We start from the raw sequence: 18363 nt of genomic DNA on the forward strand, positions 1-18363 counted from the left end.
CATTTATAGCACCCAAGGAAGAAAAAAAATTCGCTCCCGGGCATAGATTTGGAATATATAAATGGGCATCTACAAAGATCAGGAAACAACACAATTTTTTCCTACTAATATAACCAATGTAGACACACACACAGAGGGTATTACCACTAATATTTTTTAGTCCGGGCTCTGAAATTTGATCACAGTAATTGAAACTAAGCGCTTGGATGTTTGAACAATCTTTCAGGAGACTCAGCCCATCGTCTGTAACACTGGATCCAGAAAGATCAACAGAGAGTAAAGACAAGCCTTGTGAAGAAATAATATCCATCCAGCTGTCATTCACTTCAGGATATTCTCCCAAATTAACATCCTGCAAAAACAAGACCAAAAGTCAAAAGTAAATTTGGTCCACTAAAGGCTGATATCAATGGAAGAACAGAACACCTCTAAGATATCACCTGTATAGCACAATCTCGAAAAGCTTCAAGAGAAGCAGAAGTAAGACAATGGGAATCCACAAATTTGTCGAAGATTTGTTGAGATATATCCCTTGGCAGCATGGAAAATTTGGTATATCTATCAATGTCCTGTCCAGGTAAAAGAAAGATAAGGTTTGGCATGAGATATAAAGCCATAAAAGAACATGATCCTAAAACAAACATGCTAAAGAGAGCAAGCACCTCGCATATTTTATGAATGCATAATTCCATCAGAGACGGGCAACTTTCTCTTCCTAACTGGCAATCTATAACAGGCCGAGAAAAGGAGGTTCTCAACCATTTTGAACTGCCACTTTTGCCATACCTCCCAGAGACCTGTATCTGCACACCATCTTCATCAACCTGTTGGTCTCTCTTCCTTGAACAAACTCCACCCATTGAACGATGTGCTTGAAAATTACCCGTTTGATATCATGAAACATGCATCAGAATGATATGGAACCCCATTTCTGTACACAAAGATCAGGGAAAAGGTCAGGGAAAGCACTCCACTTCACACTATAGGAGAAATAAAGGGACAGTACAGCATAGTAAAGTAATTGGAAAACATAAACCCTACACAGATGCCCATTAAATATCACTTTTAACCATATTGTACACATAAGAGGATTGGTGTAGTTGTGTAACAGTTGCAAATTTTTGCAACAGCAAGCCATCCGTGCGAAGGACTTCTGCATGTACCAACTATCAAAGACCAATGACCACTCATTTGCTAAAACAAAAGATATTCACCAACAACAAAATACTTACTTGGAACTGTTTCACAGAACTGGATTCTTACACCCATTTCACAGACAAGACACTATATAATCAATATTAGGAGTTATCTGCTATGTTTGGTTCCAATAAAGTACTTAAGGAAAGAGAAAAATGTCAAGGAAAATGATTTTCCATTTTAGGTTTTACTATGAAAAATTAGAAAGAAAATCAAATATGATTAAAGTTGGTTAAAAATTTATGCATTTTCAAATTATTTAATGTTTATATAAAAAAGATAAAATAAGTGAAATGAATTTGAAATAGCATATAAAAATAATTTATTGACTTTACATCTATTATTTATGGTCTTTAACTTTTTCTTTCCTTTTCCTTTTCCTCTCGATTTTCTTTTTCCATGCATTTTCCCTCAAACTTTCTGGGAACCAAACATAGCCATCAAGTATTTCATACTTAGCAATATGCCAAAGCAACCCTTTTTCAGGTGAAAGTATAAAAACAAACACAATGAAGTTATCCATGTGCATATTCTCAAAGGCAGAGGCAGTGAAATAAAGTATAAGGAGAAGCGCAGATGTAAACCAAATGCTAAATAAGCAAATAGGCAAATTAGGAACATCTTACATTTCCATTTTAATAGCTTAAACTTAACCAAGCAAAAAACATGAAGAAGAAAGAAGCAGGTTTATGTATATTGAAATTCAAACCAGATGAGTCATTAACCAGAATATGTGAAAGAGAGGACCAAAAAACAAAAGAAGAAGAAGTCAGAACCCCAGGTGAAACCACATCCCAGAAATGAAAAGGGACTGTAATCAATCATCAACTCAAAATTGCACCTAATGTCACAAATAACTTAGTTCAAGCTTTGTTGAAAACAATTATTTATGTAGTTCAAATCTTTAGGAAAAAAAATAGTTAGTCAAAATAAGAAAATCGGTATCATCAGAGGCATAGAACACACATCCACCATAGTAAACCAAAAATCAGAAAACCAATACCATCAGATGCAAAAAGTCCTCATATGGACGGCCACACCCACTTCTGTTTATCAAAGAACTAGGAAAACATATCTTCAACAAAACAAAATTTTTGTGTATTAACTACGTCTCGTACTGAACTGAAAACAGAGCTTATACGTCAATGTAAATTGTAACCTTTTCCATATCAACTACCAAACAGTGCTGAACTTGAAAAGGCAGAGAACAAGAAGGTTAATTTCAACGTCACCTTTTCCATATTAAATCATCGTCAAAATAAATAAATAAATAGACGTATATATAACAATTTGGCAATTAACAGAATTTTGTTCACAGTTTCGGAAAAAAGAAACATGACAAATCACAAGACTCAGATACCTCCCTCCTTTCTTTTCCTTCCTTATTTTACTCCGTTTTCTCGGAAACCAAACACAGAACATAAGGTAAAAGGAAGACTCAAAACCACCAAAAATTACGACAAAACTTCCAAAAGAATACCTGAAAACGGAACTCTCTAATCAAGTGGGAAAAATCAAGAGATAGACGGCTTAGAGTTTGAAACGGTGGAATTGTTGGGGGAAAGAGAGAGAGAGGATCAAGTGAAAGGGGAGAAAAAGCAGTGCAAAGAAGAAGAAGAGAGAAGGAACCGAGAGGAGTGAGAATGAGCCGTCACCGAACCGGAGTACGAACCGTCTGATATTTGCCACGTGTTTTTGGTTAATGGACTTTGGATAAGTGAGAGGGGAAGGTGTGGGTCCCATGTCCGGCCTCTTTTCCTCTTATTTATTCCGCGGTGGGTGCGGGGGTGCTACGCTTCTGCCCCACGTCTCTCGACCTGTAACATTTATCTGGTTAAATGTTTCTTATTACATTTTTTTCTTCTTTTTACTGAAACTTCCCAAATTTGGATGAAAAATAATTTGATCATTAGGGTTATAAATCAGATGATTTGGATTTGGTACATGCATGCATCGACCAAATAACTTTTTTCCTATCACAGATAATCTCATGTAATATAAATTACGATGTTAAATTGATAAATATCTCCAATAATATCAAATAAATCCTCTCAGAATTGGAATTAGTTCTAATATTATTTATAACAATATGTACCAAATTATATAGGTATTGTTTATTTTTTAATTCAAAGAGTTCTAACACATTTACAAAATTAAAAAACCTCATATATATATATATATAATCTCAGTAACTTTTTCCCATCCAAAATGAAATATGGTATTTTGTATTATCTTAATTAAAATAAATGAATTTTTATTTTTATATTATTTTATTTAATATAAAAAGATTAAAATTGAAATAATTTTTTATTTAATTTTTGAAATGGAAACAAATAAATTATGATAATGAAATTAATTAAACAAATTTATTATGATCAAGTTAATTAACAATTTTATTCGTTTACTTGAGAAATGTAAATAAATAACTATTATTAACTATTAAAGGGAAAAAAAATGGTGAATCATCCTAACAATTTAAATATCTTGAATTCAAATTGTTAATTCACTCAAAAGCAAAAAAAGAAAAAAAAAGAAATTATTTATACCAGTGAAAAAGTAAAAATTATTAATTGTAGTAGTAATTCTTTTTAAAAAAATCAAATATTGATTTATTCTATATTCTATTGATTTTACGCAAAATGGATAAATTAAATTTACTATTTTTATTTTTTCCTCAATTTAAAGATATAAAATGTGATTATTGAAATTAATTAAGTGCATATATTTTCAAGAAAATTCATCATTTTTTTATATCAAAGACAAAAATGATCAAAACAAGAGTGTCTCCAAAAATTACAGCCACCTCAGAAGAGTGATTGTTACATGTTGCTGACACCTGACAATAATGTTTAAGAGTCACTCACATGAAACAATTTTTGAGTAATTAATTACTTGACCAAACCAAACCATAGGCTTTCGTGTCAGTTATCACTGATCGGAAACATCACAAAGAGATGCACATTTTGTCTTCTTTATTTCAATTAAAAAATAAAGGGGGTATTTAATTTATTTAAGGGTGTGACACCCTTTAAATAGAGAGGCGGAAAATAAAGTTTTGAATAAGTAATAAATGGTTTGATTTTGAGATGGTGTCTAAATCATGAACTAATTTAAAGGATTCGATGGCGCGACTTTGCCTGTTTCAGCCTCACCCGCTGTCTTGTTCAGGGGAAAATATCACAAAAAAAGGGGTCATCAGCCCATGTGTGAAATGACAAATAAATTAAACGAGAACAAGAGCACTTGGGTAGAAAAGAGTAATAATCAATTGAATTATGCCAAACTCAAGATGATGCATTGTGGTTATAATACAAAACAGGGCATTCAATCACAAGGCCTACAACAGGAGAGGGAGGGGAGGGCACTCAATCATGAGGCTACAACAGAACGAGTATTGTTCCTTCCAAGCCCAATACCCAAGCCCAGAGGGACACTCTCAGTCTTGCCATGGTTACTGTGGCTGCAATGCGATGAATGAACATGGCCATGATGGGACCTACAGTTCTTCACATTGATAGCGACATGGCCATTGCCATTGGTATGATGGGAAAGGGCATCTCCATTTTGGAGATTTGAGTTCCTAGCCATCTGCATCATTCCAATTCCATCGGAATGAGCTGGTTCTTCAATGTGTTCCTCATCTTCATTGTAGCCATTGATCAGGAAATCTGAACAGTTCTTCCTCAACCCACGATCGTATGGGTTCCTGAACCGACCACCAGGCCCTCTAAGATAGCTATAGCGCATTGCATTAGCCATTTCATTTGTTGTAATATTGCGCGATATCTGCAGCAAAAAGAAAGTTGCCAAAATCAGCATCTCGCTTTTAACATATAACTTCAACAATTAAGATTCTATTGGCAGCTGAAAGGATGGAAAAAGTACTGTAAAAACAGAAAAGAGACAAACCATTCAATAAATATTTAAACCATGAAAAGCAGAAGAAGCCAGTTTTGACTTTAACAGAAACCCTATATCCAGCAGGATACAAGGAGAATGTAGGGAAACAGAGAGTCCATTTGTTTTAAGCAAAAAAAAAGAAGATTGCTTTTCTGTAATATAATTATGATTGCAACATCAGCAGGCAACATCATAGCAGTAATTACACAAATAAGATATAAATTAAGCAGCAGAAAACCAAGTATTTCTCAGAAAGTGGCTTCCCAAAATTTGCAAAAGAAAATTCATTACCATCAAAGCCTCAAGCATGTTATTCTATGAACCCCATGGTAACATGAATTCTAGAATCATACATCATAGTTTGTTTTCTAGATTCCAAATAATCCTAAATTTCAATAAACTTTTTTTTTTGATAAGTAAATTTCAATAAACTTTAACCAAATAACAGGCAATTTTGTTTTGAAGATTGTATAAAAATTCCCAGAGGGAAATGACCATGTTTTTTCTGATCTGTTAAGTTTCTTTGTAACATTTCCACCACATGCTCCCTGAGGTTTCACCAAATTTTGAGGATGTTCTATGGATTTTCAAAACAAGTTGACATCCAAGAAAAAAATTTATGGCAACTGAACTAATATAGATGTCTTGCATCAGTGCACTGAGATGCAAAAAGCCTGCATCTAGGTTTACCAGCAGTGGACAAAATTTAAAGAAAATAGAGGAAAGGATTAATCATGATGAGAACTTCATCATGGATAAAAGAGAGGGAGAACATTCATAGGGTAGAAAAAAATCCTAAACTCAATAACCATGTTACCGAGCTCAAACTCTCCCAGTATCCAGACATCAAGAAAACTATTTACTGTGTATTAAATACCAACAGAGCAAAACCTTTGATGAAAACAGATATTAAAAAACTTAATATAGATAGACATTTGCATGACAACCACAAAAATTAAGCCTAAAAATCCTCCAAAATTATTAAAATATCATAGTCCAATATGAAAAATGATTGAAAATACTACCATTGGAAGATTTTATTTTTTTTTATAGGGTACTGCAGTTGGAAGATTCTAGACACATACCTGAGAAGCTTGTACAACTGTCAAGGCAGCCACACCAAAGAAGAGGAAAAAATCCACAATCAGAAACGATATGGCACCAATATGATGTCTACCAGCATAATTCATCCATGCTCCAAAAGAAGATGGAGCTGCCGGATCAGTCAAAATTCCTGCATGCAACAATTATTTCCTTAAGCATATCAAACCAAAAACAATTTTGCTGACTTTGAAAAATAGCTTGAAAATGAAGCCAATTAAACACATACTTGTGAGAGTAACTGATCCAGTAATCAACATGGCGGAAACTTCTAGAACAAGAAACAAGAAGAAATCCCACTTGTTTTTCTGTATCACAAGTTGAACAGTTCAGAACAAATAAATCAATAGAAGGAAGATACATATTAATAATGGGAAAAGAAAAGAAATGAGACAGTGAACTGAAACATGATGAAATCAATACCATTCCCAAAGGCATGGTGTAAAAACATTGAGATGGGATAGTAGTCCAGCCTAGAAAATCTTTTATACAATAAGATGCACTGAACTTATTACAACCATCCACCCATGAGATTCATCCATAAGCAGTTGAAACTTTCACAAATAGCAGAGGAGCAATAAAAGCACATTTATGACCATCCCATCTGGATGGATTTCATTACAGAAATCACTAGTGTGATCAATCGACTCCAACTTCATGCATGTATATTAGACATAATATCATAAATTTTACTTGGTACTGAAATAGCAGAAATCTTGAGCTTCTTCCATAGAGAAAACATGAGGGTGGAGAAAGAAGTTAAAGATGAGATTCATAAGTGTGTACATGCCTTGCCAATGCAATTAGATACCCAAGGGCAATGATGGTCAAACTGTTCAACACATCGATCACAGGTGGAACAGTGCTTTGCACGAAGAGGTCTGACAATCTAATAACAAATCGAATAGGAATCGCATCAGGCTGAAGTTAGAATAGACAAATGTTGAACAAGTCATACAAAAAAGGCAACAAAAACCAGAAGTAAAGGCACCTTGCATGTAGCACATAGCTGAGACCAATTCCCAGCTAGCAAGGCAGGATTGTTTATCTCAATCTTCAGTAGAGGTTCCTATTAAAACATAATAGATTAGACACACTTAAAAACATAAATGAACACATTATTTACAAAATTAATTGGTAAGGAAAAAAGAAACTCCGAAAACTTGATCGAAAAAGCACTCAGAGAAGGAAAGACCCATCAACTTTAAGGGCCCAAATGCACAAATATCAAGTCAACACAACTACAGAAAATGGTTTCAACTAAAAAAGGTTGAATGGTAAAGAACACAACTCACCTCATCTTTCATACTTTGTGGATCATTTACGTTCATTCTAATGAAACCAGGATCCTTGCTGTGAACAAAGGAATACAGACCAAAAATCAAGTGAGACAATCATGCTCCTACAATGTGTTAGAAAATTCACCGTTTGGTTTTGCTACGTGTTAGAAAAATAATAGCAAGAGGTCACTAGTGAAATGAGAACAAGATACATACTTTATCTTCTTTGTAAGGGGATGTTTGGTAAAACTTAATACTTAATGACTTAAGTTGACTTTCAATTAAATTATACTAAAGTTGTTGACTTTAAACTTATTACTTAATTTTTATTTTATGTATTAAGGTTGTTCGATAAAATTAACCTAAAATTTATTCTAAATCATCAAATTGACATATTTATTCTCATAAATTATAATTAGGGTAAAGGAGGTCGAGTAACAATGGAGGTGTTGTGGAGTAGTAAAAGAGATCATAGAGGTAACTAGGGTAAATGAGAATAAAAAGGTAAAATGAATATGTGAACTTTAGAATAAGTTAATTATTTTTACTTATTACTTAAAGTTGTTTTTACTTTAAGTCATACCATTAAGTTATTTTACCAAACATACTTAATTTACTTAATGACTTAAATTAGGTTATTAAGTCACTTTAAGTTATTAAATTGATTTACCAAACACCCACTAAATAAATGAATAAAGTTCATCTTCACAGTTAAGTCAGCTTACAGACTTGGGATTGCAAATGACATTTTATTCGAGGTGCTAGAACCTCACCAATTCAACAAATAGAACATTTTTCACAAACCAGAAATTCTGAACAATATGTATTAATATATGGAACCTAAGGGAGAATCACTCTCATTTGAAGTACTTTGTCTAGCATGCCCATTTACTTCATGTCTTTGATGAATATGCAACAAATGGTTAGATTGGGATTGGAGCAAATCCAAAGGGACTTTCTTTGGGGCGGGGGAGCTTTAGAGAGGAAGCCCCATCTTGTAAAGTAGGTGATTGTCTGTTCAGATAAAAGGAAGAATGGCTTGGGTGTTAGAAGTCTATCTACACTCAATAGGCCCCTATTGTAGAAAAGGACACTCTTTAGAAGCAAGTTATTAGTAGGAAGTTTAGGGAGAAAGAAGGTGGGTGGCCTACCCGATAAGTGAGGAAGGGTATGGTGTGGGGTTATGAAAGGAAATCAGGAAGGAAGAGTCTTTATTGCATGACAAAATTGTGTTCTCTATGAGGGATGGTAGAAGAGTGAGATTTTGGAAGGACAATTCGTGTGGGAACGATGCACTATGCGATTCTTTCCTTTCTTTGTATGGCGCTTAACGGCTTCAAAAGAGGCTTGGGCAACAGAGTTTTGGGACTCTACGGATGAGGTGGAAGGGTGGAATCCTTGGTTCTCTAGGCCCTTCAATGATTGGGAGGTGGAGGTGGCAGAGAGGTTTCTTTTGACAATACAAGGAAAGAGGCAAGTTACCAATATGGAGGATAGGGTGCCATGGAAAGAGACTAAGAACTGGAAATTTTCTGTTAAGTCCCTTTATAGTGCTCTTGAGCTTAGAAGTGCAATACCGTTTCTGAGGAGCATCATTTGGAGCCCTTGTGTTCCTACTAAGGTGAGCTTTTCTACTTGGGAAGCTTTGTGGGGTAAGGTTTTAACCTTGAATCAACTAAAAAAGAGGGGGTGATCCATAGCCAACAGATATTTCCTTTGTTGTGTTGAAGAAGAGCCTATTGTTCATATTCTAATCCATTGCACCAAGGCTAGGGTTTTGTGGAAGTTATTATTTGCTCTTTTTGGTGTGATGTGGGTCTTCCCTTTTTCGATTAGAAAGACCCTCCTTGGTTGGCATGGTTCCTTTGGGGGCAAGAAGCGTAGAAAGGTTTGGATGACAGCTCCCTTATGTCTCTTTTAGTCGGTTTGGAAGGAAAGAAACAAATTACTTTTGAAAATGGGGAACTTTTGATTCAAATAATGAAAAATTCTTTTGCATGTAATTTTTTGTCTTGGATTAATTGTGAATAGATGAAGGACCTTTACCTATAATCAACTTTTTTGATTGGTTAGTCTAGATGAGGGTTGGTGAAATTTTTTGTATCCCCTCTTTTTTTGTTCTTGCCTTTAGGGGCCTCTTGTATACTCCTTGTATACTTTGGGTTGGCCTTTGGGCGCCATTTTCTCTTTTTTATATAAATTTTTCCAGTGCATTTACCTATGAAAAAAAATATATATATGGACCCTGAACATTGAAGAAGTAAAAAAGTTACAAGATTTATTTGGATTTTTTCCTCTTTTTTTTTTTTTTTTTGTTGGTGGGGGAGAGGGCGCAAAGCTGACAGTACATTTGATCCATGATCCATATAAAGATGGATTCAGAAAAATAAAGCAAAAAAGGAATATCAATTACACCCTACAATACTCACATTTTCAAGAAAAGGGTGCAAATGAAGAGTCAGCAATATTAGTAAAGTCATTGTAGTTAATAGAGCCAACATCAGAAAACTCAACTCTTCAATGATAACTATTTTTCTTTTTATGAAAACCTAAATCAAGTACTTTATAGAATCCATACTGGGAAAAAAAAAAGGTGCATAGGGCATACTTGCTACATTTGTAAAACATAACTAATCCAGCACTTGCAAGGAAGACACCAAACCATGCAAGGAGGCCAAAGCCAGCCGTTAACCCGGGCAGTTCTGATGCTACAGCCATAGAAAAAACAAAGCAGTATAAGTACAATATTGATAGAAAAGGCCAGTTCCATCACATGCAAGGTTCAAGGAAAATACCAATGATGGCTGAATGAATATAGGTCACAAGTAGAAGTAAGATTATACACCAAAGAATCGGTGCAAGTCCTAATTTTGAAAGTTGTCCAAGGCGGCTGTTCCCATCACATCGTTTGTCTAGCAATCTCCTAGCATTTCCCTGAAGAGTCAGATTTATCAGAACATATAACTTGTAGAATGATAGATTTAAGAAAATTCTCTCTTTTTTTGATAGGTAATGATTGATGGTATTGAAAGCGCCGTAGATTTCATCAAATTCTATAAGCACACATAATAATTCTTTTTGAAACAATATCTCAAACCAATAACAGGTGCCCATATATGAAGGGAAATTTGTACAGCACTAGAAGAGAAAATCCTAGAAAGGTACTATTTAAGGAATTACAAGTTGATTTCAGATTCAATATTTCTTACTGTTGAAATGCTACAAGGATAAATGGTGGCTACAACTAGCAAGGATATAAGGTCATAGAAAATGGCAAGCTTCAAAGAAATGAATGAGATATAATAATCATGGAAACGTATACAAGCAAAGAGGGAAAAGACAGGAGTGGCCTTGTTATATCATTTTTTGACAGGCAAACAAAAAATCCATATAAAAAGCGCCTAACAAAAGGGGGCATGCCCAATGTACACACACGGTATACAAGAGGCGCCAAAGAAAAAGGAAGATCTACACCACTCCAAAAAAAGAAAACCTATAACCTTTGATCCACAACACACCTACTATTGATGTCATTTACTGCTTTGTCTTGTTGCAAGCACAGGATGGCCTTCTGTTTTAATCACATACATGCACCAGTAATTTCTTCCAGCCAACTTGGCCCTCCTTAAGGTCGGGTTGGGTTTGTGCCTTGCAGCCAATCTGAGCTCAACTCGAATTAATAAACACCCAACACCAACCCAAACCCAGCCTGACCTCTAACCTAAGGTGCCTAACCTGAGCCAAACTAAACTTCATTTTCCCAAGTTCAAATTAGGCTCAAGATTGGGATTGTTTAGGTTATATAAGTTAGATACGAGTGAGGTAGGGTTGGTTGTATTGAACCCACCCATAATGATTTTTAAAAATTTATCTTTGATACATTTATACCAAAATTTAAATAGCAAATGACACATTATTTTGAGGTAGTAACCAAAAAAAAATCTATCCATCTTTGTAGAAAAATGAAATGATACATGACAGAATTAAATTTGATATTTTTTTCTCTAATATTATTTAAAAGTATATAAAATATTATAAAATAATAAAATCGGGTTTGAGTTAGGCTTGGGTCGCCTAAACCCTTGGCCCAAGGTCAACTCAACCCAAGTATTAAAAATACTAGCCCAAACCTACCTAAACTTCAGGTTAGGTTGGGTCAACCCACCTAGGTTGAACCCCTACTTTCCTAAGTACTGGTCCCTTGTATGTAAATGTTTTGTTAAAATTCCAAAGAAGTTACACTGGATAATGTACACATAAATTCATTGTGCTAAGAGGCTAATATCTACAAAACAAGTTCAAAATATGTATGACTTAACACTTAGGAATAAAACCGATATACAATATCTCTTATGTGATTAATAGGATTAGAAAGGATAACAGAAGTCCATGTAAGTGGACTATTCTTTTTGCCTATCAAAAAAAAGTAAGTGGACTATTCTTTCCAAAATTGTGGTTGAATTCCTTGTGCAGATTCTGAAATCATCCACTTCTAAAATGGATTCTCTCGGCTGAGGATGCTTTCACTTTAGAAATGATTTTGGTTTTCAGGTGTGATGGCTTTGAGGCTTTCACACCATCCTATCTTTGAACTCTTCCTCTGCCTATATTCTACCTCTTCAAAATGCATTCTATTCTCACAAAGAATAAATCTTCCAATAGAGCCTATGACAGGAACTTGGAATTGGATGAGTACAAATAATTGACTACAATGCCGCTTACACTGGTTGATCAATAAAGAAATTCATTGGATATCTACTTGGTTAACTTGCACAAGTATTCTCCAATGTACCATAATCCAAAATCTGTTACAATGATATTCCACTCACATGAACATGATTTAAAAAGCATAAGAGTAGAAGATACCAGTGCTACCTAACCCTAAACTGCTGATGCAAATGATACAGTATGACATCTATCAAAATAAGAATATATTCTAGCAGGTTAGTTGGTTATAGAAAATGGTTAGTCAAATCAAGGAGCACAGGAACTTTTTTCCATTGGCAAGTAAATATTTAATCTGGTAATGACATGTAAAATCCTTCCAAAAACTCCAAAATATCATGATCCTATCACTAGAAACCAAGGTTTTTAAAGGCAAAAGTGTAAGACAAAGCATTTTGTGTCTATGAGGCAAGGCAAAGTGTTGAGGCAAAAGCCTTTTGATACCCTCACTTTTATAATGAATAAATATTAAAAAAATAATTTAAAATATATAAAAAATAAAAATAAAATAGAATAAATAAAAATCCTTAAAACAAGTCAATTAAAGACATAAAAATTGTATATTTTTTGCCATTTGAAAAACATAATAATTAAAGAATTTAAAAAAAAAAAAAGATAATCAATTAACTAATTTTATTTTTTTCTATTCGAAAAAATTAATTATCAATTATCAAATTTGATCTAAACAAAATAAAATCAATTATTAATTATCAAATTTGATCCCAGCAAAATAAAATCAATTATTAATTATCTTAATTTTATCTAATTTGGGAGTTTACTACGTAAAAAGGGAAAAAAAAAAAAAAAACAAACAAACAAAAGAGGTCTTTTCATTAAAACATGTTTTTAATGTTAATAAACAAAAAACAAAAGGGAAAAATATAAAATGGAAGGGAAAAAAAAAAATCGGTAGATTATAAAGAAGAACATCGGAGAAGGAATTAGATGTAGGAAGGACTAAGAAGAAAGAATGGAAATGAGAATGCAGAGGGAATAACTGAGGAGTGCATGCAAAGATCTCACCAGATGCAAAGTGAAGATGTCAACACTACCTTGGCCGGAGTGAGCCACTGCCAATGGTGTGGAGAAGCCTAAGATGTGGCGTCGACAATAAGGTCAAAGTTTGGGTTAGGTTTTTGTTTTTTTCCCCTCCTATCCTTTGATTTCATTCTCCACAAGCTGTTTTGGGTTAAAAGACATCCTTTTTTTTCCTTTTAAATGGATTTATTTATTTGGTCCAGCCATCTCTACAACACCTAGAAGGCTTACGCCTCATATTCCAGCATGTTGAAGGGTGTGCTGGAAGTGCACCTTAGGTATGGTTGGACTCCACAGGCACATGCCTTTTGCAAATCTAGCTTTCTTTTGAAAGCTTCTACACATTTTCGGAACGCTTCGCTCTGAGGTGTGCCCTGAAGCGCACCTCACTAACGCCTCTAAAAACACTGATAGAAACTCCTCTATTACGCTTTGGAACATAGGTCAACATTTGTACAGGGTGTTCCTGATAAAGATACTATGACACTATGGCATAATATCTTAAACCATCCCTCACAAAGACCCTTTCTCATATATTCAGGACAGTCATCTGGTAAATCTTGTATCAATTCTAAAAATTCGAAGGAGCAAGAGTGTCACGAACATATAGCAGATATTCTTTCCATGTGTAGAAGGAAACAGAAAACAGCTTCTCTCTCCCCAAAGAAGATCTCCTAAGTCAGCACTAAGAGACGGTTTTGAAAACTTATATTTAGGTAAAACTATTGAAAGGAACTACTTATCAAAGAAACATTACTAACCAATTTAAAGTGTTTCGGTTATGGAACACGTACAAGGAAAAAGCAACTTGTCTATGATTCTTATCAGAAGCCAGTTGTGCTGGTGTAAGGCCAGTATTGTCGGTCATCATTAGGTCCTCCTTCTTCCCAGCCTGCACTAACACTGTGCATGCCTCTAAGTTGCCCCTAATAGCAGCCCAATGGAGAGGCGTACAACCTGAAGTTACAATGTGGAAACAAGAACAAGAGGATGATAATATGAGATATTCTAGATATAAAATGGTAAGTTTCTACAAAGAAAAATATTCCTTCAGGAAAAAAAAAAAATATGAATTAAGGTGCTGAGCATCAAAGCATACCCTCTTTATCCTGGCGTCCCCTATATGCGTCCAGAAATAAAAGAAGACGTATACAATCGGCAAAACCTTTATAAGCAGCCCTACAATTCTCCAGAGAAAAATATTACAGAATTTCAGCTGTAAGTATCTCATGCTGAAAGTTTTCCTATTTTCATGCACAAAAAAAAAATATAAGGATTTTTCCCATCACAACAAGCCATATCTGAAGCAGTCATTATCTTTTGTGTTGAGCATGTAGTCCAAGTATTGGAAACCATTACTAGTATGTAAATTCAAATGAAAACCAAAACAATGAGTGTCTAGAACAAATAAGCAATAGAAAATGACTGTAATGGTGACATCGAAATTTAAGATAATCAGTTATCTTCACATTAAGCAGTTTTCAGCTAATTGATAGACAAATTTTGCAACCAAATCAAGAACCAACAAAATCCAGAAAATGATAATAAATATGAGATGCATCCTATATTGGACTCTTGTCAGCACTTGTTCAAGGACTTATTATAACTTTAATATCAACAACCACAAATTAATAGACCCATTACATGAATGTGATTAGACAGTGAAGCCTACTTTCATATACTACTTTTCAACAATCAAAACATAGGTAACTGAAAATTTTCACGCACCAGTGTAAAGGACTTCTTCCATCATTATCAGGAACATCAGGATCAGCATTCCATTTTGTAACAATGTGGTATAGGAAAGCAGTCTGACCATATTGTGCTGCAACATGTGTTGTCTGCAAAAGAGAGAGAAAGTAAAAAAACCCATTAAAATATGGCAAAGCCCAATGCCAATATGAGAAGCACATACAACACAGGATAGAGAAATAAAATTGAATCAGAATTACCGGATCCTTTATCCATGTATAGGTTCATAAGAATGTAGTCTAAGCTGAACTATCAAAATCCTCAATATGATTATTCTACACTAATTAGCTGCAATTCATGTTTAGTTGAATTGTTATGCATTTACAATTATCTGTGCCAACTATTATATAGCCCACTATAGATATTCCATTCTAAATCAGTAGTAAGACAGTTTAATCAGAGTGTTTAATCAAAATTCAAATCACAACTTTCACCCGAAACCCATATTCAAGAAAATCCTATCTACCCTTGAAAGAGAGGACAACCATAGTTGAAACCAACCTGATAGCCATACATATCAGCTGTGTTAACCCGAGCACCCTCTTGGAGTAATAGCTCTGCAACCTGGATTGCACCCCGCACAGCACACCAGTGAAGTGCTGTCTGCCCAGTGTGATCTACTGCATTTACATCTCCTCCATGCTGTCATATAGGACAGAAACAATAAGCCATTAATTAACACTCCAATTTCCCCACTCAAATGCAATCAATCTCAATGAAATGAGAAAAAAAAAAATGAAATATCAATTCACACAAATAACTAGTAATAAAATTATTACATCATGGATACAGGCAATTCTTCCTTTTCTAAAGAACATTGAACAAATCAAATTCACGTCTTTGCAATTGAATGAAGTTTGACAGGAAGAGCAATTGATCCATTCGGTGTATTGACATAAATTCACCAAAAATACTCGATTCCCTTACTGAGAAACCAGAGGAAAACAAAGAAAATAAAATTTCAATAAAATCAAGGGAAAAAGGCTCCAAATCTTATAGTTCCCATTTTTATAAAGTAAGTTTACTTATTCCTTATCTAATGAACTAAACATCGTTATGAAACACAAAAGTTCATACTTCTTCCGCTCTCAAATTTCCTCAAAGTTCTCAGTACCCGATCAACCCAATAGCAAAACAAACCAAACCCACATCTCAAAACAATAATAATCCAAAATTGAAGAAGGTCATAAACAACGGAATGAAAACCTCGATGATATACTGCGCAGCCGCGGTTCGATTATTCAGAGCCGCCCACTGCAAAGCATAGTACCCAAGCCCATCCGGCTCGGAAACCGAACAGCCCTCGAACTCCACCAACCTCTGCAACTTCTCCATATCCCCATAAGCAGCCGCCGTGTAGACATCATTCCGAAGACTCTCATCGGCAGCGCCGATCCCACTCGGTTCCCCGGAAAAACCACCTCCGGCGGCCCCCCCTCCATTTATCGCCGGATCACGGGATTCGACTTCGTCAACGACCTCGATCTCCGACGACATTGGATGAGACTAGAGTGACAACGTCACATACAAGGAAGTGTTGAAATAGACGAAAGGAAAATGATCAAATCTTGATATTAAATTTTTTTTTAATGGCTTTTTCTTTTTTACGAATATGGAACTTGAGATCGGAGGTTCTAGGGTTTTTCCTGGAAGAGTAGCGAGAGAAAGGCAGAGATAGGGGTTAGGGTCGTCTATGGCTCTATGCCCGTCCGTGTTGACTGAGGTGAATTATGGTGGGGACAACCCCACTTGCCTCTTCTTTTCCCATCTCTATTCCTCATTCCCCTTTCTGTGTATAATTTATTTCAATTTTTTTTTTTTTCCCTTATCTTCAGTGAAACCAATCAAACAAACTAACAATATTCATTTTTTAGAATTTTCAGTTTTTTTTTTAGTCGCATAAATTAGCTTTTTCATAAAAGTCAACGTACCAATGATCTCCTATTTTCATAAGCGTGTTCAGAATTTTCTCCCACAAGTAGTATCACCTGGATTAAGACCCTTACGACTTTCTATTAGCAAATAAGACATCTAGGCTACTTAACCGGAGCCAGATCACACCATCTTTTCTCAAGATCGCCAAACCTTTGCATAAATTAAATTTGGAAAACTTTTAAAATAATTCAAGAAAAATAAATTTGAAGCGTGGACGTGGTCAATCCGCATACACGACCTCAAGGCGTATTCAAAGATTGCACGAATGAGAGCCAAAGTCAAGGCATGGATTATTTATTTTTGTGGTCCAATTTAAATATCATTTGAAGAAGGGTGTCTTTTGGCATTAAAAATACTATTTTATAGACATGGTATCATCAATCATCTTATATTAATTATATCTTTGAATATTATGATTTTTGAAAATAAAAAATAAAATATTTTAAAAATATATTTTTTAATTATTTTTTAGGATTATTTTTAAAAAATAATTACATAAATATGTATAATAATTAAAATTAATCACTCGATATAGTTAAATATATTTTAAAATATTAAAAAATATTTTTAAAAATACTTTATTTTCTATTATTAAATAATTTTTAATTGTCAAAGCTAAAAAAGCAGTTCTCAATGTTTTTTTTTTCCCTTTCAAGAGTGACTTAAAATTATTTATTTCATTCTCTTTGCCTTCCCAACCAAGTCGTCATGATTGCAACCATTTGTGTCTACTCAATTCAAATAATAATAATAATAATAAGAGGAAGGTGTAGACCAAGCCAAGACATTCAAATCAATCATATTTCCTAATGGTTATATTTATTAAATTTGGAGAGCGAGAAAAGGCCGGCCTTATTTGCGGCAGGGCAAAGGTTTAATTGTTGAGTGTAGGTTTCGTTTGGACGGAAATTGGCAGCATTCAACTTATTTTTTCCACGTATGCAAGGAGAGATGAAACTCTGTACAAGGAAAAGCATCTTTATTGATCATACCCACACAAAAAAAGGACAAAAGTTGGGAGTTGGGACCAAAAACCATCTTTTTGACTGTAGTTCTTAGTGGCCTGCATGGGTGATGTCTCCTAGACTCCTAGTTTTCAAATTATTCTTTATCATGTTTTTTTATTTTATATATATATTTTTTAATTTTTTTTATGTATGATTAAGAAAATTAAGTTGATATACCATTTTGACGGGTTGACCCAAATATTTTGAATTCAATTGGAGGAAAAATTCAAGGGAGAGAAAATAGAAAAAAAAATAGATTTAAAGTCATAAAATTATTTTTTATTTTCTTAAGTATCTTTATTCTACAATCAAATATGGAAAAAAAATCATTTTCTATGAAATACTTTTTACTTAATATTTTACGAGAATCAAACATAACTTAAAAATAATTTTTAAAGATGTAAGGAAATCATAATTTTCATATAAAA

At 34.2% G+C, this 18363-nt stretch overlaps 1 protein-coding gene across 1 annotated transcript; it reads right to left on the reverse strand.

The window, feature by feature from the left end:
* Nucleotides 1-4440: 4440 nt before the first annotated feature.
* LOC117925194 (protein S-acyltransferase 24-like) lies at nucleotides 4441-16701 on the reverse strand. Its single transcript, XM_034844122.1, has 13 exons — nucleotides 16200-16701; nucleotides 15495-15635; nucleotides 14970-15082; nucleotides 14341-14420; nucleotides 14032-14198; nucleotides 10274-10412; nucleotides 10087-10186; nucleotides 7494-7551; nucleotides 7190-7267; nucleotides 6989-7087; nucleotides 6428-6506; nucleotides 6183-6331; nucleotides 4441-4983 (listed from the first exon to the last, which is right to left on the reverse strand). The coding sequence occupies exons 1-13, from the start codon at nucleotides 16488-16490 to the stop codon at nucleotides 4567-4569; spliced, it is 1911 nt and encodes a 636-aa protein (XP_034700013.1). The 5' UTR covers nucleotides 16491-16701; the 3' UTR covers nucleotides 4441-4566.
* Nucleotides 16702-18363: the final 1662 nt, after the last annotated feature.

This window comes from Vitis riparia, chromosome 11 (assembly GCF_004353265.1).
Source record: "Vitis riparia cultivar Riparia Gloire de Montpellier isolate 1030 chromosome 11, EGFV_Vit.rip_1.0, whole genome shotgun sequence".
Lineage (NCBI taxonomy): Eukaryota > Viridiplantae > Streptophyta > Magnoliopsida > Vitales > Vitaceae > Vitis > Vitis riparia.

What these genes read in the sequence shown, in the direction of transcription:
- LOC117925194 (XM_034844122.1), bottom strand. Translation starts at nt 16,490, where the DNA reads ATGTCGTCGGAGATCGAGGTCGTTGACGAAGTCGAATCCCGTGATCCG. An exon ending in TATTCATTCAGCCATCATTG is followed by an intron (nt 10,187 to 10,273) that starts GTATTTTCCTTG and finishes CTATGGCTGTAG; the next exon opens with CATCAGAACTGCCCGGGTTA. An exon ending in TGGATCAGTTACTCTCACAA is followed by an intron (nt 6,332 to 6,427) that starts GTATGTGTTTAA and finishes TGTTGCATGCAG; the next exon opens with GAATTTTGACTGATCCGGCA.